The sequence below is a fragment of the Glandiceps talaboti genome, chromosome 5 (assembly GCF_964340395.1).
Source record: "Glandiceps talaboti chromosome 5, keGlaTala1.1, whole genome shotgun sequence".
NCBI lineage: Eukaryota > Metazoa > Hemichordata > Enteropneusta > Spengelidae > Glandiceps > Glandiceps talaboti.
The window spans coordinates 16,708,051-16,733,607 of record NC_135553.1 but is presented as its reverse complement, the minus strand read 5'-3'; the positions used below and the strand labels follow the sequence as shown (position 1 = coordinate 16,733,607).

Below are 25,557 nucleotides of genomic sequence, written 5' to 3'. Positions count from 1 at the left end.
TTTTCAAATATTGCAACAAACAGTATACATGTTATGTACTTGCTATGATAGCTGAATATATAATTCCATATATCTCTGTCCTACATGTATGATATATGGGGAAGTGGGGGTGGGGTGGGGGTGGGGGGTGGGTGGGGTGTTCAACTAGTGTTACAGAAACAGTAAAGCTGTGCATACTACCACAAATAAAAATATAGTACTGTTTGTTATTGAGTTTATAATGTACCACATGTAACATGAGTTGGTCAGAAATTCTTTCTGTGGTTACATTGTAGACAGATACCTTAAGACTGTGTGTGTGTGTATGTGTGTGTGTGTGTGTGTGTGTGTGTGTGTGTGTGTGTGTGTGTGTGTTTGTGCATACGCCTTCGTGTTCGGCATGAATATTGTCTGTCTTAGTATTGTGTATTTTATCTGTACTTGTCTATATCTGACTTCTCTCAGTGTATCATATAATTAACAGTTACTGATTAAATCAATTTACTCTGTGTATCAAAAGTGTCTGTCTGTCTGTCTGTCTGTCTGTCTGTCTGTCTGTCTGTCAGTCTGTCTGTCTGTCTGTATTGTGTAACTCAGTGCATCTCTGCCTTCATCTGTCAGTATACCATAGCTGTACTGATTAGATCAATTTACTCTCTGCATATCCAAAGTCTTTGTACAGTGAGCTGGTCTCATCTTTAGATTCAATCCAGACACTGCCAGGAGTATCTTGTACATTCTTGTCATTCTTGGACTCCTCACTTGTGTTTGTCTTAATTGCCTGTAGCAAAGAAAATGATAAAATTAAGACAAGTTGTGTCAGTATAACGGTAAAAACATTCTACAACTGCCGACATCAGACAGTGGACGAATGAATCTGTTACAAACAGGGAAAGTAAACAAATGAATTAGATTAATAATACATGACACAGCATGTTGGAATTATAGAGACTTGTATTACACACCATAGTTTGATGAGAACAATTTTATGGCATCTTTATATGTACATGAAATGCCAGGGGAGCTGGAAATTTGTTGTGACCAGTGAGCTATTGTGTAAAGTGGCCGTAAAACTGGTCTTATCAAATGATGAAATGTAACACAAGTCTCTGTACTTCCAACATGCTTTGCCAAGTGTTATTAATCCAATTCAGTTGTTTATGTTCCCTGTTTATAACAGGTTCCATTTGTCCATGGTCTGATCTCAGCAGTTGTAGTTCACTACAGTACAATCTGTATGATATCCTTAGAGTACAGTTAGATTTTGATAGGTGAAACATTTACAGACAGCTGTAACGCCTAGCTATAGGTTATACATTGTAATATACAATAGCTGCCTATACAGTCAACATGTGTGTTTTGTAAGGAGTCATGCATGTTACTCAAGGGGTTAGTACCATACAGTATCTCACAGAAATTTCCACAAAATTTAACAAACTGTAAGGCCAGGAGGAGAAATCTAAAGTGGGGTTGAGTTATTGGAAACAACCTGCTTTACACTTCAGGTCAAATGTCAAGCTAAAGTTATTGTTTATTATTGGATGAGATGGGTTGGATTTTATCAGTGAGTACAATTCACATCAATAGCTTACCAGCAATTCTGGAGGCAAACTATCCCTCCACTGAATGATTGTAGTGATAAAGAGATCAAAATTACTACTGATAGGACAGCGCCACCAAGTGTTGAAAAAGGTTGAGCATTTTAGAAAATTTTAGAAAATTTTCATATTTATGAAATGATGTATTAAAGATAAATACTCTTGAAAGAGTATGGTAAGTCGAAACAAACTTAGAATACCTTACTGGACAACCTCTGTGAACAATTGTTACAATAACATGCACGCTGATGGATTTCCTTTTAAATGAATGTGACATTGTGTGCAGTTTTCATCGACACTTCCGAACAATACTGTTCGCATTCTTGGTAGAGTACGATATTTTTGTACAACTGAAATGGTGTGTATGAGACACATGAGATGAGACATCTGCAAAAATAATTTGTTTGGAAAAGCCTGAGGGGCTTATACATTTTATGTCTCCTGTTGTGACAAAAAAACACTGTACATTGTGCTTTTTCATAATTCACAACTGTTACAGTAAACATCAATTTGTCTGATCAATGATCAAACTATGGTTTCATTGACTAAAAGGTAGTATACACATATCAGAAGAGACAGGGTTTATACAAAGATCGAATACGTACACTCTGGCAGTTCTCAAAGTTCTTCAGTGAATGAGCAGCCCACTTCATGAGTTGGTTGCCATCTGGTGGCATCTTCAGGGCAGATTCCTTCTTGTTTAGGATAAATAAGACCCTGGACAGGTCTCGCATCACAGCCCTGCAAGTAACAACAGTGCAATGGATGAGGTGTACAAACTAAATAAGACCCTGGACAGGTCTCGCATCACAGCCCTGCAAGTAACAATAGTGCAATGGGTGAGGTGTACAAACTAAATAAGACCCTGGAAAGGTCTCGCATCACAGCCCTGCAAGTAACAATAGTGCAATGGATGAGGTGTACAAACTAAATAAGACCCTGGACAGGTCTCGAACCACAACCCTGCAAGTAACAACAGTGCAATGGGTGAGGTGTACAAACTAAATAAGACCCTGGACAGGTCTCGCATCACAATCCTGCAAGTAACAACAGTGCAATGGATGAGGTGTACAAACTAAATAAGACCCTGGACAGGTCTCGCATCACAATCCTGCAAGTAACAACAGTGCAATGGGTGAGGTGTACAAACTAAATAAGACCCTGGACAGGTCTCGAACCACAACCCTGCAAGTAACAACAGTGCAATGGGTGAGGTGTACAAACTAAATAAGACCCTGGACAGGTCTCGAACCACAACCCTGCAAGTAACAACAGTGCAATGGGTGAGGTGTACAAACTAAATAAGACCCTGGACAGGTCTCGCATCACAATCCTGCAAGTAACAACAGTGCAATGGGTGAGGTGTACAAACTAAATAAGACCCTGGACAGGTCTCGAACCACAACCCTGCAAGTAACAACAGTGCAATGGATGAGGTGTACAAACTAAATAAGACCCTGGACAGGTCTCGAACCACAACCCTGCAAGTAACAACAGTGCAATGGGTGAGGTGTACAAACTAAATAATACCCTGGACAGGTCTCGCATCACAGCCCTGCAAGTAACAACAGTGCAATGGATGAGGTGTACAAACTAAATAAGACCCTGGACAGGTCTCGAACCACAACCCTGCAAGTAACAACAGTGCAATTGGTGAGGTGTACAAACTAAATAATACCCTGGACAGGTCTCGCATCACAGCCCTGCAAGTAACAACAGTCCAATGGATGAGGTGTACAAACTAAATAATACCCTGGACAGGTCTCGCATCACAACCCTGCAAGTAACAACAGTGCAATGGATGAGGTGTACAAACTAAATAATACCCTGGACAGGTCTCGCATCACAACCCTGCAAGTAACAACAGTGCAATGGATGAGGTGTACAAACTAAATACTGAAGTAATACCCTGGACAGGTCTCGAACCACAGCCCTGCAAGTAACAACAGTGCAATGGATGAGGTGTACAAACTAAATAAGACCCTGGAACACCCTGTAAGTAACAACAGTTTCCAACTGCCAATATAACAAAGTATATACTCAGTACGTTTTATTCACTGTGCAGACAAGTTCTTTTAATTAGCAATTCAAAATCCCCACATTTTGTTTACACCAATATACAAGTTGTCAACACTTACTTGTAAGTGGTTGCCTTGGGATTTCCTTGTTTTGTGCTCCTGTATCTTTTCCTCACATCGTTTAACATCTTCAAGAAAGTCTCAGCATGAGGTTTGAGTTCGGACACTTGACGTAAGAACTCAGTCTTGTCGCCATGGCCTGGTTTGGTTTGGTTTGGTTTGACCTTGGCAGGCAAGTCACTGGCTGTAAAATATTCATTATTCAAATTAGGCTTCAACAACTTGCATGCAAACCTGTTATCTTGAATAATGCATTGTGGGAAATTTGACATCATTCCATTGATAGACCTGTATCAATGTTGTAAACAATCTGTCACATTTTTTATAAGTAGTACAGTCCACAGACCAAGAATTAGGGTTTCATATACAAACATTAAACTTACCAAAGCCACCATTCTGGTAGGCTGCGTCTCTTTTATACTTCTCACTGACAACATTCGCATCAACAGAGCTTGCCTCCTTACTTCTGCTTGCTTTGCCATACAGGAAATCAAAGTTACCCCTGCAGCAAAGACAAATATACACTGTCTTATACAAGAATGTGACAGTGAAATATCTTAAACACAAACCCTAAACTCTAGGAGAAAACATTTCAAGTTCAACAGTATCAAAAATTGCAAACTTGAATGAGTATGGAGTATTGTAAATAGTTAAAATGAACATTGCAACATAGTCAGACTTGTGATGTCATTACCATTTTTAGTATGAAATATTCAAATAGTACAAGAAACAAACAAGGCAAACAAAATTTGTCTTTTTAAAGGGGCACAAGCTGAGTTTATCCATATTTTGGCGTAGTTATTCCTACATATTTAAAAGGTATTTGCAGTATTGTATTTACTGAAGCACACTTAACCATCGCTTGCAATTGACTGAACTCAAACCTGGCATTATCATTGACTGAACTCAAACCTGGTATCAAGATATAACCCATACATGATCCGATGAAATTATAATTTACCATACATACCAAAAAATGTTCATGAAATTCCTACTATGCAATCAACTGTTCTAACAATGCCAGAAGACAATCATAATGTTATGGAAGACATGCATCAACATTTAACATTATACTGGAATGTCGTTTTATTTTATTTTAAGTATTTTCATTTGAGTGATATGCTTACAAACTCAGCTTGTGTTACTTTAATCAAACTTGTCATATGTAAAAGAGTTATTAAAGTGGCGATATGGATGAGGATTGGGTATTTATTTTTAATTTTTAATTTATACAACAATGTTATCGTGGCTTCCTACTTGAAAAATCAATGTGAAACAACATATGCCAAGTCTGTGTTTTTAACTCAATACATTGCAAAAAGCTAAAAAATGAGTAAAAAGGTTTGTTATTGTACGTACAATAACAGAGATTTTATACATTTATCAGTCTTTTGTAATTTACTAAGTTACAAACATAAACTTGGCATATGTTATTTCACATTCATTTTTCAAGGACGCCATGATAACATTGATTATAAATTAAAAATCCAAAATAAATACCCAATCCTCATCCATATCGCCACTTAACAAATTCAGGAATAAGTGTTAGATGTACATGTATTGACCATAAATGACACTCAAAGTAAATGTTCATGTACATTCCCTTTAAACAAAGTGGAATGATCATTTCCTGTAAACTAACATATGTGAGGATAAACCAAGATTGAGAAATAGGTGTGTTAACAAGAAAGACATATGAGGGATGCAGAGTTAGTTTTAATAGCATGCATAACCTGATACTCACCATTGCTGGGTAGGTAGATATGATACAGGGAAGTGTAAAGCAGAGAAAAAGATAGGCTACCTTGTGCGTTGGGAAGACTGAAGTAGAGGAAACAGAGGGGACAAAGAATACATGTAAGACAGAGAGATGTGAAGAGTTACAGAAATACAGTATAGCTGATTGGAAACGTATTTACAAAGTTCACATATACAGACCAACTCAGTTTTGATGACGTAGCTACAAAAAGTTATTAAATAGTTTCTAGATATAGAGAGTATAGATTTTATGACAGTTATAAGTGTCAGTCCATGCAGCTTGCAACTTTAAAATTAACATGAAAGTAAGGAAAAAAAATTAATTCAGTAATTGCAATAATTATTACAGTGTCCACCGGAATCTATAACTGTGCTATGATACAATTTACATTAAATCAAGTTTGTATGTGTTTTTACAGAAACTTTTACTAAAATGTGTTATTGTTTTCTTCCTAAGGAAGTATGTGATTTTTTTTGATGACTACAACTGTTTAATATGGGAATAATTTCTTTAAAAAAAGATTTCACTACAAGCCAGTCACAAATAAGTGGCAGCTTCCCCACAGATTTAATTTTAAAATGTGAGCAGTTGAATGTGTAATGTTTTTAGTAAATCCATGAAAATTAAAATATGCATATCATTTCATACAGCTGTTATTTATGAAAGCTTGAAAAGTGCTGCGAGGAAATCACACCACCTGTCTAGTGTTTGTCTGGGTTTGTATGGCAAGCAAGACATGATTCATACTGCCATTTTGAGCAGTGATGAGTCCCTGGGACTCAGTGATTTCAAAGTCTAGCACAACCCCTGATTATATTCAAACATATTCAAACATAACATCTTATAAAATAAGAATTCATTGAAATCTAAATTGCACATAAACTTTTGAAGTCTAGGAATATGTGAGTGAATTAGTTTGACTTACTGAGTTCTCCTCTGGTGGATAAAACATGCCAGTCCAATAATAACAGCAATGATGATACCAACAGATACCACACCAATAATAGCTGTGTATACTACAGGTAAATTTGCTGTCTCCCTGGGATCTGATGAAACAGAACAAATCAGAAAATAAGCTGTGTTGTATCTTCAAAGATAATATACTATGAAATACTTTGTTTTTAGCTTTTACTGTTTCAAGAAAAGACACTGAGAATGTGACAGTTTTATGTGACTTTAATATTCAAATGGAAAAGAGACCAGAAAGAATATTAAAATATAAAATATATTTTTTTTAAAGTTTTCTACATTATGTTGAGATAAAATTAGCAATGCATGACATTGTATGATTGAATCATATTTAATAGTGATGTTTTGACAATTAATAATCAATAGTATATTGCTATTTTTATTTATTTATTTATTTATTTATTCATTACTTTTTTTTGCATTCTCTAAGTCTTCGGTAATACAAGTAATTTCTCTCAAGCTTTCTCAGGTTATGGATTAAAATACAAGTTACAAAAAAAAAAGCTTTTCAAAGCCTTTTGCTGGAGCTTAGTCAGTTAATATTGTATCTTTTACGTAATATTATCAATGCACATTGAGAAAGTCCTTGGTAACTATGTTGTTATACTTTACAGTGATCACAAATATACTTGTTGCTATGTGACAATTGAGATAAGTAATTTCTGACAGATTAGAAATCTTTGTGTTCTACAATACCAGCTACTTGTGACATGGTTGCCATGGGAAACAGCGCTGCAGAGATAGACTAGAGTGTATCAAAAACTTACATGTACAAACTCTGCCTACAAAGTCACCATGGAACTGTAAAGATTCCTTATATGGGCATTGTGTTACGCATTCACCAGTTCCTTCTACTACCGTGTTCTTACATCTAAAATACATAAACAAATACAATATTACACTATCCATCTGTACAAATACTAATATAGTTTTCACTTCATTTCTCTCTGTTGAGCTGAGGGACATCAGTTGAGCTGTCCTTGTTATTAACACAGTGATATAATTCTTTTATGTTTCTCAAAATTCCATTTGATAAACTGTTTTAGTAGGTAGATACATGTAGATAGGTAAATAGGTAGGTAGGTAGGTAGGTAGGTAGGTAGGTAGGTAGGTAGGTAGGTAGGTAGGTAGGTAGGTAGGTAGGTAGGTTGGTAGGTAGGTAGGTAGGTAGGTAGGTAGGTAGGTAGGTAGGTAGGTAGGTAGGTAGGTTGGTAGGTAGGTAGGTAGGTAGGTAGGTAGGTAGGTAGGTAGGTAGGTAGGTTGGTAGGTAGGTAGGTAGGTAGGTAGGTAGGTAGGTAGGTAGGTAGGTAGGTAGGTAAATAGGTAGGTAGGTAGGTAAATAGGTAGGTAGGTAGGTAAATAGGTAGGTAGGTAGGTAGGTAGGTAGGTAGGTAGGTAGGTAGGTAGGTAGGTAGGTAGGTAGGTAGGTAGGTAGGCATGTATGTATGTTTGTAAGTAAGTAAGTAAGTAAGTAAGTAAGTAAGGAAGTAAGGAAGTAAGTAAGTAAATTAAAGTAAGTAAGGAAGTAAGTAAGTAAGTAAGTAAGGAAGTAAGTAAGTAAGTAAGGAAGTAAGTAAGTAAGTAAGTAAGTAAGGAAGTAAGGAAGCAAGTAACATTATTACACAACTATACCTTCAGTGTGTTATTTTAACATCAAAGTACTTATTTCAGACAAAAATATCTTTTACATTCATGGCATCGTATTTAAAGGAAATGTCAGGGATATTTAGAATTGAATATTAATACTTGAATCATACTAGTAAAGATGTAACATGGGGAAACAATTTCTGTGTTTTCATCTTTGAAAAACGTTGAAATTTAAAATTAAAGGTAAATGACAAAATGCACATCTTTCCCTATGATTTTAGGACTTAGTTTGATGAGCGCTCACTTCTTTCTTACTTTAGTATTCAAGGAACGTTACTTTTCTCATCTTTTAAAAATCTAACCTCATCGTATCTCTTTTATCATTATATATCCAAGAAAACGGAATTTTCAAATTGATATGCAAAATATGATCTTGGGTCAAATTATCAACAAATATCATTTTCGAAGACAGCATATAAGATTACTATACAGGCTGTTATTATACAATAAAAATATGAATTATGGTTTGAAATGTTCTCGTGAAAAATGTGCTGTCATATAATCCTATCACTTCATCTATATTCTATACATTGTTGCCATAGTAACAAGGTCATAAGTCAAAAGATACAAATTTACAAATGAAATATACAACTCAAATTTAATAGTAAACTAAGCCAACAAAAACATCTCACACATCAAGCCCAGAATGAGGTACAATTCAAAACTTGCTGCTTTAAGCTACAGTTTGGGAACTTTGGTATTAGACAGGGGAGGAGGGAGAAAATTTTAGGTGAAATATGCATAGCATTTCATACCTTGTCTCATACTTTTGGTAGGGGAAGTTACTACACAGGTAGATTTTACCTAGTCTTTGCTGCCATTATTAATGAAAGCACTGAAAACTAAAATATCAGTTCATACCTAGAACATTTTTTGGCATCAAGACACTGCAGACAGTCTTCTATAGAACAGAGATCTGTATTAAAGATGAAAACAAATCAGTGACATTTTGTCAAGGCAGGGTGGGATGCGACAAAGAAGAAACAAGACTGTGACAGCAGAACCAGTTATGTAGACACACATTGTTGTGACATAGATGCACGTTGTTGTGATGTAGAACGATTAGAATGTATATTCCATATTTTTTGTTCTCAATGGCTTGTGCATGGTATAATTTCTTATGTCGTTTCTTCTGTGATTTGTAGTACATTTACAACTACGCCATTGGAAATCATAATTTCTGGCAAAAATCCAAATGGTTAACCCTACATGCATGGCTAATATAATCTGACTCTTGTCACATAATCTGTTGGACCATAAACAGTAATTATTACAACATCCATGTCATAGATTTCCCAATCAATGCAATCATCATAGGAACTCCATTAAATGCAGTCACAAAGAAAGTACTGATGGAGAATTAGCTAGCCTACTAAACCTTACACTAATGACAATTTATACTGCTCCTAGAATGTACAATACATTGATATTATACATGCAGTATATCACAGTGTTTTTGTTAAAGGTGATAAGCAGGTAAAATCTTCATACTGAGTTCCTCAGCCATCAAATTCATGATACAATGTATTGGAAAAATATGCCACTCTAGTTTTACCATATTCTCTTTTACTGTTACCGGGGTTTCCAAATCTTAGCAAAAACACTGTATCATGTATGTATCATAGAAGTGAACTAAGAATTAACGTGTAGTAGCCCTTATTTCATGATCAAATATTCAAATGTATAAGACAGTAAAATTTCAAATGCAACTGTAATTTTTACAAGATCTACAACACAGGCTACAAGCTGCATACAAATTTCAGTATCACTGTACGTGACAATGCCTGTTTCTATAAAGATTCATTTTTTGACAAATCTGCTTATTTTGGACTTGGCTTTGTGGTATAAATATGTTGACATGCATTTTATAATATGGTAGGTTCACAATGAATTGATGAAATATTAACTCAAAACAACACTTTTATCAACAAAGCCCCCTTATTAATACGAGTGTTTAGATTGGCAATACTTGGAGTATTTGTAAGAGTATATTATAGCTGTGTTCTCTACAGTGGTACTTTCAAGAATGAAGCCAGTGAAAGTGCAGCAGAAAACACTGCAGATATGAGAATACAAACACCCTGAGTACCCACACTGAAACTCTGCACACATCAAGGGCTTCTCTTATCATTTCATGTTTATTTGAAACAACACTACAAATTTTACAAATAGTCACATCATGATTGCACATACTTGAATACTCTCACACTCATTTCTATACAGACATACATGTGGCATGCGACAATGTTTTTCAATACTACACTAACCAATACAATTAAGTAATCACCACCAGTGTTATGATTCAGTTTATACCATAGATTCATTCGTCACGTCAGTGCAGTAAGGTCGTATCTGCTATGCAATTGTTTAGGAAGATATGACCTTACAGCACTGACGCATGCATTATTAATAATTTCATCATGAATATAACCAAACAACATTTCCATTATGTATTTCATAAAAAAATAGATTCATTCTTTATTTAAGGCTACACAGAAGCCAAATCTCTCTATAGTATAAGTTAGGTTAATATGGTAAACCATGGAAAACACCCACACAATCACTTTCTGATTCAGCTTCCCTTGAGGCATTACAAGACATTTACTAGTATCCAGATCTTACACACGGTGACATTTCCGTATTCCCTAGAACCTTGTCCTTCAGACAATCCCACAGTGTCAGGCGCTATATAAGGCTCAATTCAATACAATTTGGTAAACCACACTTCCTAATGACATTCATGTAATATTTATCAACCTTCCACTTAATTCTAAAGATCAGGATATCTGTCGCCATGTGTATTGCATTTAGTTCTCATTGTTAGCTTTTTCTATGCTGTCTTTATGTGTACAGATATTAAATATTCTATACAGACATCTAATTGCTAAAAGTAAATATGAATAGTTTCAGCTTATATGTACCTAACCAATATAATATAGTGAAATATCAATGAATCTTTATCAGCAATTCTTCATTTTTTTTCACACATAAAACCAAACTAACAGAACATGAATGTAAAACTGGCATGATTTCATCATAATATTAATTCCAATGAAACTAGTTCAAAATGAAATATTGGTCAGGAAATATTGGTATTATTATATGACTGAAGTGCTATACATGTATATATAGATAACAAATATACTTTTGATATTTTCACTGGTTGGGTAATGTAAATTTGAATTTGAGTATGTTGAGGATGTATATATTTTATTAGATATGCAACACACATGGTCAGTCAGTGAAAGTCAAGGAGGCCATAGACGTGATGTGATGTATTACTTGTATTTGTTCAGTTGCTATTCTTATGCCTCAGTACCGTAGAGTGTATATAAATATTACAATCTAATTTACATATTAGCACTCTTTATTGTAGTTTATCCTTTATAAAAGTTAGGAATAATGATACTAACAGTGTTTTTGCTAAGGGTGGTAAGTATATGTAGGTAAAATCTACCAGGGTTCCCATGTCATTTTAATAGCTGGGTTCTGCAACAAAATTACCACAGACTATATGGGGGAAACACTGCCATTTCATTTGACCACTTTCTCACCTTTCTGTTACTGGGGTTTTCCCAACCTTAGCAAAAACATGGCTACTAATTTTACAAAAGCTGTTTTAAAATTTAAAAGTGTTTCCTTTGAGTTCATGGCATCCGAATCAGCCAAAAAAATACTCAACATACAATGATGTAACGTTACGAATATTACGTGTATGACCATGCTGAATTCTGACACTAAACTTGGACGCTATAAGTCTGTCCATACTACAAAATCTGATCCGGATCCAATTTAATTTACCTGTCCATACTTGTGGTTAATTCACATCTAATTCGAATCTGAATCAAAGCCTACTCTGGGTGCTGGTTTCGATTCGGATCAAAGTAATTAAAATCAGATCGCGATCAGTTAGGCTTGGCGTGGACAGGCGCGTACTTGAGTGAATTAGTTTGATAATAAGTAATCCGAATTGAAGCTGGTGCATGTGCGGACAGGTACGCTTAATGTAATTCAAATCGAATTCATCTTTCAATATTTCAGTTTAGACCCTAAGTGGTTTTGATGTGGATTAAAGTGATCTGGATCAGTTTAATTCAGATTGGATCCAGATTAGGTATGGACAGGATATACCGTATGTCTGATTTTTCATTCTTACAAGATCAAAGTCATTTGTAATTTTACTTACCATGCACACAGTCTGCACCATCTTGACTGGAATAGCCTTCATTGCATAGACAGACGTCATTCACACACTGACTATTCCAACCACACTCTTCAGATCCACTTTGGCATGTAACTGAAAGAGACAAGGAATTAAAATGTAAGTTTGAAAACTAGACATTCACATATAAGTTACACATACTGTTGATTTATACAGAGTGTGATCTTATCATGAGCTAATAATTTGATAATCAACATCAATTTGCATAATTTTTATTAACCTTTAGTGGCAATGAGGCTCATTCTAAAAATAAACAGTTCACTCTACATACTACAGCAATCAGACAGTGGACAAACGGAACCTGTTACAAACAGGGAAAGTAAACAAATTAATTCGATTAATAACACTTGGTTCTGTATGTTGGAACAGCAGAGACTTGTATTACACACCAAGGTTTGACATGAACAGTTTTATGGCCTCTTTAGGTGTGCACGAAATGCCAGTGGAACTGGATATTTGTTAGTGAAGGTGAACTTTTAATGTATAAAAGTGTTCTTATCAAAAATGACAGAATGTATCACAAGTTTCTGTACTTCCAACATTCTGTGCCAAGTTTTATTAATCCTAACTCATTTGTTTACATTCCCTGTTTGTCACAGGTTCTGTTCATCCATGGTCTGATGTCGGCAGTTGTAGAATGAAAGTTTCGTGACTAGCACTCCATATTAAGTTTACATAACACTGAATTTATACAGGAGTGTATACACAATGGCAAATCTCTCTCTATATCTATGTACATGTACTAAAAGCTCCATGTAAAACGTGCCGTGACAGCTCCAACAAGATATATACCCTAGTACAAATTCTACTCAGGTATACTAGCCAACACAGCAACACACTATGAGTCTCCAGGGAAACTCAATCAGTAATTACTACATATATGGACAAATAAGAACCCCAACAGACAGATACTATCAAACAAATTCCAATGTTTTGTACATTTACCTAATGTTTACCATCAATCAATTTGTCTCCCAAAGTGAAGGGGTCACCTGAGAATCACAACTCCACCCTGTCTTTTGTGTGTTAGAACACTGTCAATGTATTCATGACAAGGTTTTGTCATTGTACAGTTTTACTAGTCATTTCATGGCCATGTGGGGTGACCTTTACATTAAAGTGGAAATATACCTTGACATGCATATCAGTGTTAGTGATCACTCAAGAGTTAAAATAAACACATTTTTATCATTTTCATAGGTAGAGAATGTGTAGAAAGTATGAAATGTGTTGCTGCTGAAGTCAAGAGATAATTATCTCTAGTTTTTTTTTTTATTTGGTAAAGTGACTGGATTCGTCCATTATTCAACTTCAAGCCAACTTTGATGTTGTTAAGATTTCTGTCTGCTAAGTCAATAGACCATTGATATTTCCAATCTCCACTGAAGTTGTTGCTATTTTTGTCTATTATTAGTTAGTCAGGTGAGTTTCACTTATCAACCGGGTAGGGATCGACAAACAAAACAGTTTAAAGTCCCCTCAATAGTGACTAATTTTGCCTCCAAAAATCACACACTTGAAAAAGAATGGTCAAATTCTTCATGTGTTTGTTGGTCAATAAGTTACATATATCAACTGATAGTGACAGACAAAGAAATAATCATAATTTTAGTTACATATTTTCAAATTTTGCATGTGTATTTGAGATGTGTGCTAATCTGCATACACTTCATTTGCATGTGTATCATCTGCATATATTTGAATACTCCTTGGTGACGACAAGCTGAATGGGCATTTATACATTGTGGTTTTCAAACCGTATTTACAGCTTTTTTGCAATTCTAGTTACAAGCCTAGAGGTATGAGAGATTGAAAGGAATATACCATAAGCACCGTAAACAGGCTATAGTACATTATATGATGTCCAGGAGGCTATAAGTTCTACCTGATTTTCCCCTCAGTGATACTCTGATAGTTGGGTTCTGACATACATGTACACTGCTTTTGACAACTGAACATGGTTGATAAACACATAAAGCTATTTAAACACAATTATTTGTTATTTCAAGGCAGTATTTCTATAACAAAACCCATTATAATCAATACATATGACGGATACAGATTGATTTTCATTAACTTGAGGGTAAGTCAATGGTACTTGTGCACCAAACATTACCATTGACGTCACAGCCTTCTAATTACACATTGCTCAAATTGATGCTGACTAACAATTTTATTGATAACAGTTTCCACAATGGTTCATGATGAAAACATTCTCTTCCATACAGGCATCAAAAATAACTGAAAGAGTTGTATGCCTTTGGGGTATTTAGTTTAATACAAGATAATAAATTAAAGTAATGGTGGACAGTTGGTGAAATGGTGAGAAATTCTTGACTGTTCAAAAATTAGTAGGCATGATTTTGGTGATAAATAGACTAGTCTGACATTTGGCTGCAGCATGGAGAATGTCTAATCAGGAGGAAAGGCATGTAGACAGGCTATCACGAAAATGACAGGACTTTGGGCTTTAAGTTATTTCTTTGCCTTGAAATATGGAAACTGGCCTATACGAGGCATTGTACAATCCTTCTTACACATCAACAATCCTTCCTCAGGTGCTCCCACATCATAATTTTTTTACCCCAATAATATTGGTGTTTGCGTTCACACTAACTTCAGATCAGTAAACCTTGGCTAGTTAACTCCAGAACAAGCTAGTTCATAACAACAAATTAACCCATCTTATTCTAAGATGACTCCCTGTGTGGTAGTGTGAACGCGGCTAGTGTTAGCAAGATGTTATTATATATCATATTCTGCAGATACTTCAGGTCACTGGCCTTGTACTAGCTAAAGGCAATTATTTCTGTTTTGACTTTTAGAAAAATGACAATTTACTACAGAAACATGAAATGAGATAATGACTTGCCTATTCTGTCGTTGACATTTTACTGTATTCCACAAATTTATGCTGACCTCTACACCTTTCATGTTTCTTACAAATATCTCGTTATGTTTCTCTTTTGATTTAGGGCAAATGTCAACACCCATTATGATTTGTCATTTATAGGAGAATTCACAACTTCAGTATTTGCTAGTATTCACTGGAATAGCACTCACAATTTTTATTTTCTGCAAAATATGCAATTTGTACGACATTTCAGTGTATATCAGGCTGATATCATACTCATAGCTCTTATGATATGTCATGGCTCAGCTATTTAAGTTTTAGAATATAAATAAATTATGTTTCTTAAATGTCCATAAAAGATATTTCAGTGTTTTTGCTAAGAGCAGTAAGTAGGTAAAATCTACTGGGGATTCCATGTCATTTTAATAGCTGGGTTCCCAAACAAAATTACCATAGACTTTATTGGGAAACACTGTCATTTTTTCCTGGGGTTCCCCAACCTTAGCAAACAAATTTGCACTGAAAAAAAAAATTAAAATTGTCCCTAATTTGGGATTGGATTTTATGTTATGATTAATATTACAGAACATTTGCATTTCTTGAGTAGTTAGTTCTGAAAGCCATCTTACAATTGACTGTAGTTAACATGTAGTGGTTGTCATGGCAATTCATTAACCTTTTCTTTACCAAGTGAACTACTGACTAAAATTTGGTTTAAACAAAAGTTTATACTAGTTTTTATTTTCATTGTAAGTATGCACACACTCTTCAAAATTAAATCTGGAAGGAATAATTAGATATAGTCTGGATGCCAACTGTGGTTTATCGTAATGATACTGGTATAGGAACTAGACTAAATGAGATATTATTCTCCAATATCTTTCTTCGTTCGGCCAAGGAAAATACAAGTGACCAAAAGGGCCCTTGTCACTACAAGTCGCTAGACTCATAGTGACAACCCTTACATATAGATCACAAGTATTTTCCAGCTGGGTGAAGAAAAAGATAGGGGAATAATATAATTACATCATTGTCAGTAATATTTTTTAAAAATTGGGGAAAGTAATGGCAATTTTAAACTTTTTGACTCATATATTTCGAACACTGTACAGCAGAACGAATGACATAGACACGTGTTGTCGTGACACAGACGCGCGTTGTCGTGACGTAGAACTACCAGATAAATATTTCATATTTTTTATTGAACCTGGCTCATGCATGGTATAAAACAGTATATACCACATTGACTATATTGTCTGGGTTTATTTGTCTACCATAGTTAAAGTAAGTGTATATCGCTGGTCTGTGACAAGAACCTTGTGTTATTTATTCATTGTTAACTTATGGTTGTCTTGCAGGCTTGCTTTTATAGTACAATTATTTTTCTTAGGTTTACCTTGGGTCTGTGAAAAGTACATTGTATATTTGTTTGCTGTAATGGGTATCCTCTTTGCTCTTACTGCACCTTGAAAACTGTCATGTAATGAAAATACATAATTAAATAACACTGAATATGACAAAAAATAAATCAGTAAATATGCCATGAATATTCTGACTTTCATTATACTACAGAAGAGTATACAAGGACAGATGCAGTCTGCCGAAGGCTGTAAAAAACTGTTAGCGAGACGACAGATCTATATTTAGATATTACCCTTTGTCAAGCAATTGCTTTGTATTGTAGTTTGTACTTCCTGGTATGTTAAAGTGGCCTATGGATGAGGATTGGATATTTATTATTGGATTTTTAATTCATAAAAGAATTTTATCATGACTTCGTTCTTGAAAAATCAATGTGAAACAACATGTGTCAAGTCCTTGTTTGTAACTCAATATTAAAATTGCAAAAGACTAATATATCAATAATGTGTAAAATCTTTGTTATTATGCGTGTGTGCGTACGTACGTACATACGTACGTACGTACATATATACGTACAATAACAAACTCTTTACACAATTTGTAGCTTTTTGGAATGTATTGAGTTTCAAACACAGTCTTTGTCAATGTTGCCTCATGTTGACTTTTCAAGTAGGAAGCTATGATAAAATATAAAAATTTTCTATAAATTAAAAATCCAAAATATAATACCCAATATTCCATCCATATGATCACTTTAACAAACTGGACATAGTCAGTGGAGTAAACCCTAATTTTTTATTATTTACATGCTTTCCACAACTAACCACATTCTCAGTATGTTTAATATTTCATTTTCATTCATTACTTTCTTTTTTATGGCATTGACTAAATATTTCATTTTTACACTACAATTCATGATATAATGTGTAATGGAGATTTCTTAGTTGAGACAACCTTCTAGTTATAAACTACTACCTACACAAAATGTAGAGATTATTTCTACTTGTCAATTGTTAGACCACTTTCTAGTTTTCTAATCCTTCTTTAGGTAACTGAAACCCTAATCTCCTTTCAAGGTAAATAATATGTGTTGCTCTAAAAAGGGTAATAACAATACAAGGATTAAGCAAACACAACTCTTACTACTAATTTCACCCTTTTTGTACATAGAGTATTTTTAATATACAACTGTCGACATCAGACCATGGACGAAAGGAACCTGTTACAAACACACAGAAAGTAAACAACTGAATTGGATTAATAACACTTGACACAGCATGTTGTACAGATTCCATCATTTGATAAGAACATTTTTATGGCCACTTTACATAGTAGTTTATGTTCACGAACAAATTTCGAGTTTTCCTGGCATTTCATGTACATAAAACTGTTCTTATCAAACCATGGTGGGTAATACAAGTCTCTGCTGTTCCAACATGCTGTGCCAAGTGTTATTTAATAATCCAATTCATTTGTTTATTTCCCTGTCTGTAACAGGTTCCGTTTGTCCATGGTCTGATGTCAGCAGCATTGCATTTTTTCAAAAAGTAGAATAACCGTGCAATTTTTAAATAAGCCTTGATTCAGTGTTCTAAAGTATACAATAATTTCTGTTTAGTCTACACACAACCTTTATTTACAAGTCTTACCAATAAATTAAGACTTTTCTGAGCTCGTCCAATCATTTCCAAGTTTGTCATTCTATAAGTTTTGATCAGAAGTTAAATTCAGTTTAATACTGGTACGAATAGTATGGATGATAGTTATTATGTTAATCACATGCTGATGATGTACGTTTTACAGTGCAATGCAATCAAAAGTACGAGTGCCCAAAAGAGGGAAAATATATCTTTCTTTATCATTTCAAAAAGTAGATGACTTCAAAATTAATGTCTGACTAGACACTGCAAATCAATTTTCAATCTAGAATGTGATTTATTCATCCAGTAATGGCTTGGTGCTTATCTATAACATCCAGACACTTTAAACAGAGTAACTTAAGCTTTGTCATCATTCAGACACTGTAAATCACAAATTGTGTATTTCAACAAAAACACTGACTACTTTGGCCTTTAATACATTACAAATTGATACAACACAATTACACAAGATGTGTATTTGCCAAATGAAGTTATTTAATGTGAGGCCAGGTTAGGGCTGGTATAGCCTCCCAGGTATCATCATGTATGACAAATAAAAAAGTGTAGCCTCTTTTGTCTTTTGTGTATGTACAGTTTTTATGCACGGTATTAAACTTAAAGTGGCCATTTGGATGAGGATTGGATATTTATTTTAGATTTTTAATTTATAAAACAATTTTAGCATGACTTCCCTTTAATACGGTATTAAACTTTTTGCAATTTATTGAGTTACAAACAAGGACTTGGCATATGTTGTTTCACATTGATTTTTCAAGGATGAAACCATGATAAAATTATTGGTTATTGGTGTCGTCAGGTTCGTTAGAAGGCAACTGTCTATCTCCTTATCCTGTCACATGACACTTGGACAGACATGTAGATTAATATATGGTGAATAGAATAAGTCATGAATATATAAATTAAATTTTTGTCAACCAGCTCTTCCTCAGATTTATACGACATAATTTCTTAAGGGTTTGCAATATTTTGATATTTGTATTTGTCACATCAATGAGATGAATTTACTGTTGAAAACATGAAGTTTGCCAAACCTGTAATTACAGTCATTTAATTTACTGACTGCAAATTCCATGTACAATAGTATAATTTTTAATAATCCAGAATAAAAAGTAGATTAAGTTTAATAATATTTGATTAGATTTTTATCTGACAATCTCCTTCTATTTCAGTGTAAACTATAAAAGGTACATTCTGAAACACAGCACCAAGTAAACACTATGAACAAACGTTGCTTGAGGATATTACCATTTCAATAATGTATGATTTGTTTCCCTTTGATGTAGCTATACACTGTATATTAGAAATATGATCTCAATTTATAGTGTAGAGCTACATGTAGTAAACCAGATACAGAGACTATGTGAACTGAAAGAATGGGTGCACCTGAAGGACACTGGACATATCTTTCAAAGTGATAGAATTACTTTTGAAATGGATAAATCCAGTAACTACTATTATATGGTTAAGGAATTTAATTCACTATCCATGAGTAAAACATAATATATCACTGACTCAGACTATTTTTTTTTTTTTTTTTTTTTTTTTTTATGTGTGTGTGTGTGTGTGTGTGTGTGTGTGTGTGTGTGTGTGTGTGTGTGTGTGTGTGTGTGTCAGTGAATGTATTTTTGTAGTCATTGACTACATTTAAATTGTGACTAATTTTACACTGGAATTCTTTATTGGAGTGAAAAAATGGAATCAATACTAAATTTCTATATTCTTGTCTTTCATTGAATTGAGACTTTACTTATCAGGAGCATGTTTCCTTTTCAATTTTTTTTTACATGAACAGAAGCTCAAACCTAACTATTATTTTGAACTTTTGAACCCATGTTTTTGAATATTTTTTTACAGGGGGAGGGTCAGGTTTTAGAGAAAGGAAATCCAGGAAGGGTCACTTTTTAGCATGGTGGAATCGGGGGATGGTCCTGTTACTCAATCACATACAAAAAATGTACTCTATGGCCTACAAACACAAGAATATAGGGATACAAAATACATTTTACGAAAAGCAGAGAGTTCACAGCATGTACCATTGTCACTGATTTAAGAAAGACAGCATAAAAAATCTATGTAGAAAGGTATTTTACTACATATTAGTGAAACAAGACATACATGTACAAAAGGATTACTAAGTATAATCATAAGTTTTTAAGCTATTTTGCCAAAATCTAGTTCCCAAACAGTCATACAAGTACAGACACCCTTTACTGGCTGCACAGATACAAAGTCACACCTTGCATGGTGCTAAATTTTTTAACATGGAATTCCCATTTTGTGTACATGTACGTGAAATTTAGTGCCATGCTTTCCTTGTTCTGACTCAACATTCCCTACTTTGATGTAAATCCTCTAGATTAAATGTAGTCCAGTGGGACGCTAACTTAGAAATAATACCAGTACAGTACACTATAGTTGTCACTCAGATACTATAAAACCTAGTTGAGGTTTTACAGGGCTACTACTATAGAGACAGGAGTCACATCCTGAGATAATTAAATCTGATACTGGAAACTAGAAATCATGTAAGAAAACCTCTTAAACCTGACACAATTTTCTCTGCAGTTAGGTTAAAATGATTTTTATGTACTGGGTGAAAAGTCCTCATTTCAAAGACAAGAACTAACGGTGTAGTTAAAGTGATTGCTGTTACTATAAAATCTGATTTGATATCACATGAATTGTTGTTAGGAATGTTCCTATGACTTCAGTGAAGTCTATACAATGTAGGCTACTGCACATTATATTTGCCTTACCTGTTTAAGTGTCAAAACTATTGTTTTATTCATTGATGGTCATTATGTTAAGTTGAGGGGGAGGGGAGGTGTTTTATTTTTCCAACCATAAATGCGCTAAATATTTTTAAAAATTTTGACTATAATAAATAAACGCTTGGCTTGAGTCTAAGTGACAAAGATATTATTATTAAGACATGTGCAGTGGCTCAAACTTATCATAAAATACCATCAATAATAGACTATGGTTTTGGTCAGACAATTAGAGAAATTATTCCAAATACATTTCTTCTTTCAGCTGAGGGAAAATATGAGTGGTCTAAGGGGCTTTGTCACTACGAATTGCTAGACAAGTAGTGACAAACTCCTAAGGTCATTGAGTATTTTCCAGCTGACAGAAGCAAATTATTGGGAAATAATATACAATGTAATTATAACTATTCAAGAATAATTTATGAAAAATTGGTTAAAATAATGGCGATTTGGAATGTTTTGACTCATATTTCAAGCAACACAAAATCAGTGAGGTAGACACGTTGTCTGATGTAGAACAACCAGGATATAATCCATATTTTCTGATCAAAGGCAATAACTTGGCTTGAGTATAGTGGAAAGTGTAATGATGATATAATTTACGCACAATGTTTGACATGGTATTAACACATTTTGGTCTGGATTGATGATATCAACCAATCTTACCCAACAGGGATGAACAAATGTATCAAGTATGCCCCATGCGAAACAACACTTTCAGACAAAAGATAGTCTGTGTTTCACAATTCATGGGTAATCAACATTTCTAAATTTAGCTCTTAACAATAACACAGTGGTGACTAATACCTTTGTTTGCTAGTGTTAAACTATTACATGGGTCATGACTGCTTGCTGTTCACACATGGAAACACTGTCTACTGAGATCTTTGTTAGAATACATATTACAGTTAACAAGTTGTAAACCGTGAACATACCTGGTTGACCGTCTATGTTCCCTGTATATAGCACAAAAAGTAACAATACCACCACACAAAACTTCATGTCTCTTGCTGCAGTCCTGTGTAACAAACAAAGAAACTGAGTAACTGTTGTGTCTTCGTTATGTGTCCAGACAATATCAACATACGAATGAAGCTAATGTCACCATCTTGGGCGGAATTCTTTGTACAGCAGTAAATTTGAGAATGTCTATTATGTCTAGCAACATGCTACTTGACTTACATACATAGGTGATTTACAACGTACATGTACAAGTCATTTCAGAATGTGCTACTGAATAACATCATGCAAGGGAGTGCTACTATGGTAACCTTCCGAGAATTCAGACACTTCCTATTTTTAATGAAGTTTTAATTATTCATACAATATGCAAATCTTAGTATCACGGAAAACAAATAATGAAATAGTGAAAGACAAATGATGCTACTGAGAAGTTTGGTGTTAACAGATTTTAAAACAATGTCCTTAGTTTGACTAAATTTAGCCCAGAGACTCAGCTATCTGGCTTAACCACAGGGTAAAGGACAAATAATCAGTTTTGTACTCGCGATTTTCCGGATTTCTAATATTATTTTCTGTATATTCCTCTCACTGTTTTGTTCTATTTCCTACCTGATATCAATGTCTTATCTGAGTTTATCAGCTTTGCATTAATTAGTAGCTTGCTAGAACAAACTCACTATTTGCCCCAAATTAACACATTATGCTGTGAGTGTAAACATCTACTGATCTGACTAAATGGTAATACACGGACATTTAGTGGCTGTGGCTGTGGCTTAACAATGTTGTTAGGTTTGTCAAGCCATATTAGTCTCTGGGCCACATTAAATATACATTACATTTTACCAATATTTGGCCAACACTGAGAGACTACTGAATACAGCAGCCATAAAAGTGGACTGCATTGCTACAAATGATACAAACTTGTCACACCACAAGAAAGATTTCAACATTTTAAAAAAAAGATTTCAACATTTGACAAAAAATACACAAAACAAAAACATGACCATTACAAGAATTGTAAGTATGATGTACAATATGTCTATCTATCATAATATAAAATATAGTAAATGTTTATTTCTGAAGAAATGAGTAATGGATCTTAAATAACCCTTTTACAATCTTACAGGCTATAGGGTATACATCAAGTCAGGCAATTCAAAGTGTAGATGGAGCTTAAATCAGTCACAATCAAAGAATTTGCATGACCATTGAAACTAGTAATTATGCAGCCAATCCGTCCAATCCGATTAAAGCCTGCTGAGTTGTAACTTGATTACAGGTAATTATTTGCCACTAATTAGACGAAGACAAGGTTTAAGATGATTAATAGTGGTATAGGTATTGTGGTGGAAATACATGTTGGTACTAGTACGAGTATGAAACAAAGGTGTCTTTTCAGGACCTAGACACTGTACAGTAAAGTTCATCAACAGTTAATTCTTGTATATGCTCACTCCAATCTGATTAAAATCCAATGTAGTGTACACCTCGCAATTTCTTTTTGGCTGTACCTAACAGCCAAAAAGAAATCATGAGGTGTGCACTACATTGGATTTTAATCAGACTGATGCTCACTCATGCCTCCCATATTGATGTCAACCCATCTCCCAACTATGTAGGGGAATCAATGATGAAATGTCAGAAGCCCTGTGCTCAGCCCTTATTGATGTTACACATTTCATACTAAACTCTTATCAGAAACTCTGATTTCTAACTTTGCCTTTACCTATACTTTGAATGGAATCAATAGACAGATATGGGGCCTTGTAATCAACCTATTAATTTCAAACTCAAGCTCAAATTAATATGGGAATAATGTTTGGTTATTCTTAGGGAGAAATGTGACCTTTAATGTAAATGTACACTGTAAAGAATGCAACTCAATAAAGCCTGGAAAAGTTGCAGGTTACTACAAATTACTGCTCGCATGCCCACTTCAAAATGTTAATAACATGTACCATGATAACCTATACTTTGTAAAATTATGAATTAAATTTTTATTGTTGTTTGAAGCTATCTCTAACTTCAATAGTTAACAAGTGTCCTCACAAGAGACAATGAACTGTTTAGAATTTCAATACATGCCTGTATACGTATACAGTAGTTAACCTTGCTATGTCAAGGTTATAAGAGCTCAACACAGGTACAAAACACCCTCACTGGCGTCAGTCAAGTGGTGAAATATTGCTGAAAGATATAACCAATTCTATATGCAAATTCTGATAGTAACATGCTAACATACCAAAGTATTTGTTCTCCCATCACCAATTTTCTGGGGTTTTGTAACTGGAATTCATAGAACATATTTAACGCTTGTCAGAGAGGTGTTAGTAGAGTAATCAGGCACAACAGAGAGCTGTGCATAGTTTTCTCTTTTAGAGGTGTTGCTGGAACTTCTAAAAATAAATCTTCTATAGTAACACATACATTTAAAGAAGCATGTATATGTGTGAAATGCAACTGCTACTACACCTACAAACAATTTACATTTCCTTGATAGCTTTGAATTCACTTGCATATTTTACAATATTATGGGCTAATGTGTCAAGAACTTAACTCAAATGAGGGGAGGGGGTAGGGTGGAGGTGGGAGGCTTGGTCAGTCAGTCCTTTAATAACCATATTTACCTATAACTACCAAGTTTCTAGAACCTTACAGAAATCTTTTAATTAAAAGTCATGAGGTCAGAAATACCATATTTTTTTAAATGTCTAGTTCACTTTGACCGATGCTGTTATCATTTAGTATGTGCATAAAATAAATTATTTTCTCTAAATGTGTTTCTGTATCACTGCACTGCATTTCATTTCAAAACATCACATAACAAGCGCAAAACTTCTATGGCGCTTTGTTATTGTTGATGTTGTTGAGATGACTGACTGAATAAACATACATATGTATAAACAAAGGGGAGTATCGTTTTCAGACGTTCACTTGACAAAGATTTCTCTCCACAACTATACATGATTATAGCACCTTGTATAACTCTTGATTCTTGCATCAATGTAATGTCTATATGGCAAAGTCTGATTACACAAAAATGTGCAGGGTCGTAAAATGCACAAACCTGCTTTACGCAAATGGGCCTGAAAGAAATGTGAACATCTGTTCACATTCGAAGGCCAGCACAAAAGGTAACGTGCACACCACCACCACACATTCAGCCACATTAATTACTAAATGTGCATTTGATTTGCGGTGTATACATTCTGCACATGTTCCAATCTTCAACGCAACTTCTGAAAATTTATTTTGGCTATGACGTAGACTTAATCATAACAAGTATAAAGCTATAAAGGAAGGTAATGTTATTGTAAATATGGTGATGCAAAGGTAATTTCCATAATTGTCCACAACTTTCACTTAATGTGTCAGACGTTGTAATTATTCTCGTCCGCTGCACAAGTAACGTGACCTTAGATCTAACTTATTATATCTCATGTTGATGACAAATACTTACTTTATTAACTTGTACTGTTGTAATTTGAAGGGACCGACTATCCCGCTTAGTAAGCAGTGATTCGGTCTGGCACTCGTTCTACTCTCCCGGTCCGCTCAGTAATATTCGTCAATGAACTTTCGGGTGAGGTTTGACCCTAACCTCCCACATCCGGGTTCTTGGCTCTTCCAACAATCG

The 25,557-nt window shown here is 34.5% G+C and overlaps 1 protein-coding gene across 1 annotated transcript; it reads right to left on the bottom strand.

The window, feature by feature from the left end:
* Positions 1–425: 425 nt before the first annotated feature.
* Positions 426–25,475, bottom strand: LOC144435741 (uncharacterized). The gene is made up of 10 exons (XM_078124353.1): positions 25,381–25,475; positions 21,893–21,975; positions 12,277–12,387; positions 8,952–9,006; positions 7,211–7,314; positions 6,400–6,520; positions 4,099–4,217; positions 3,716–3,899; positions 2,183–2,318; positions 426–760 (listed from the first exon to the last, which is right to left on the bottom strand). The coding sequence occupies exons 2-10, from the start codon at positions 21,957–21,959 to the stop codon at positions 620–622; spliced, it is 1,038 nt and encodes a 345-aa protein (XP_077980479.1). The 5' UTR covers positions 21,960–21,975; positions 25,381–25,475; the 3' UTR covers positions 426–619.
* Positions 25,476–25,557: the final 82 nt, after the last annotated feature.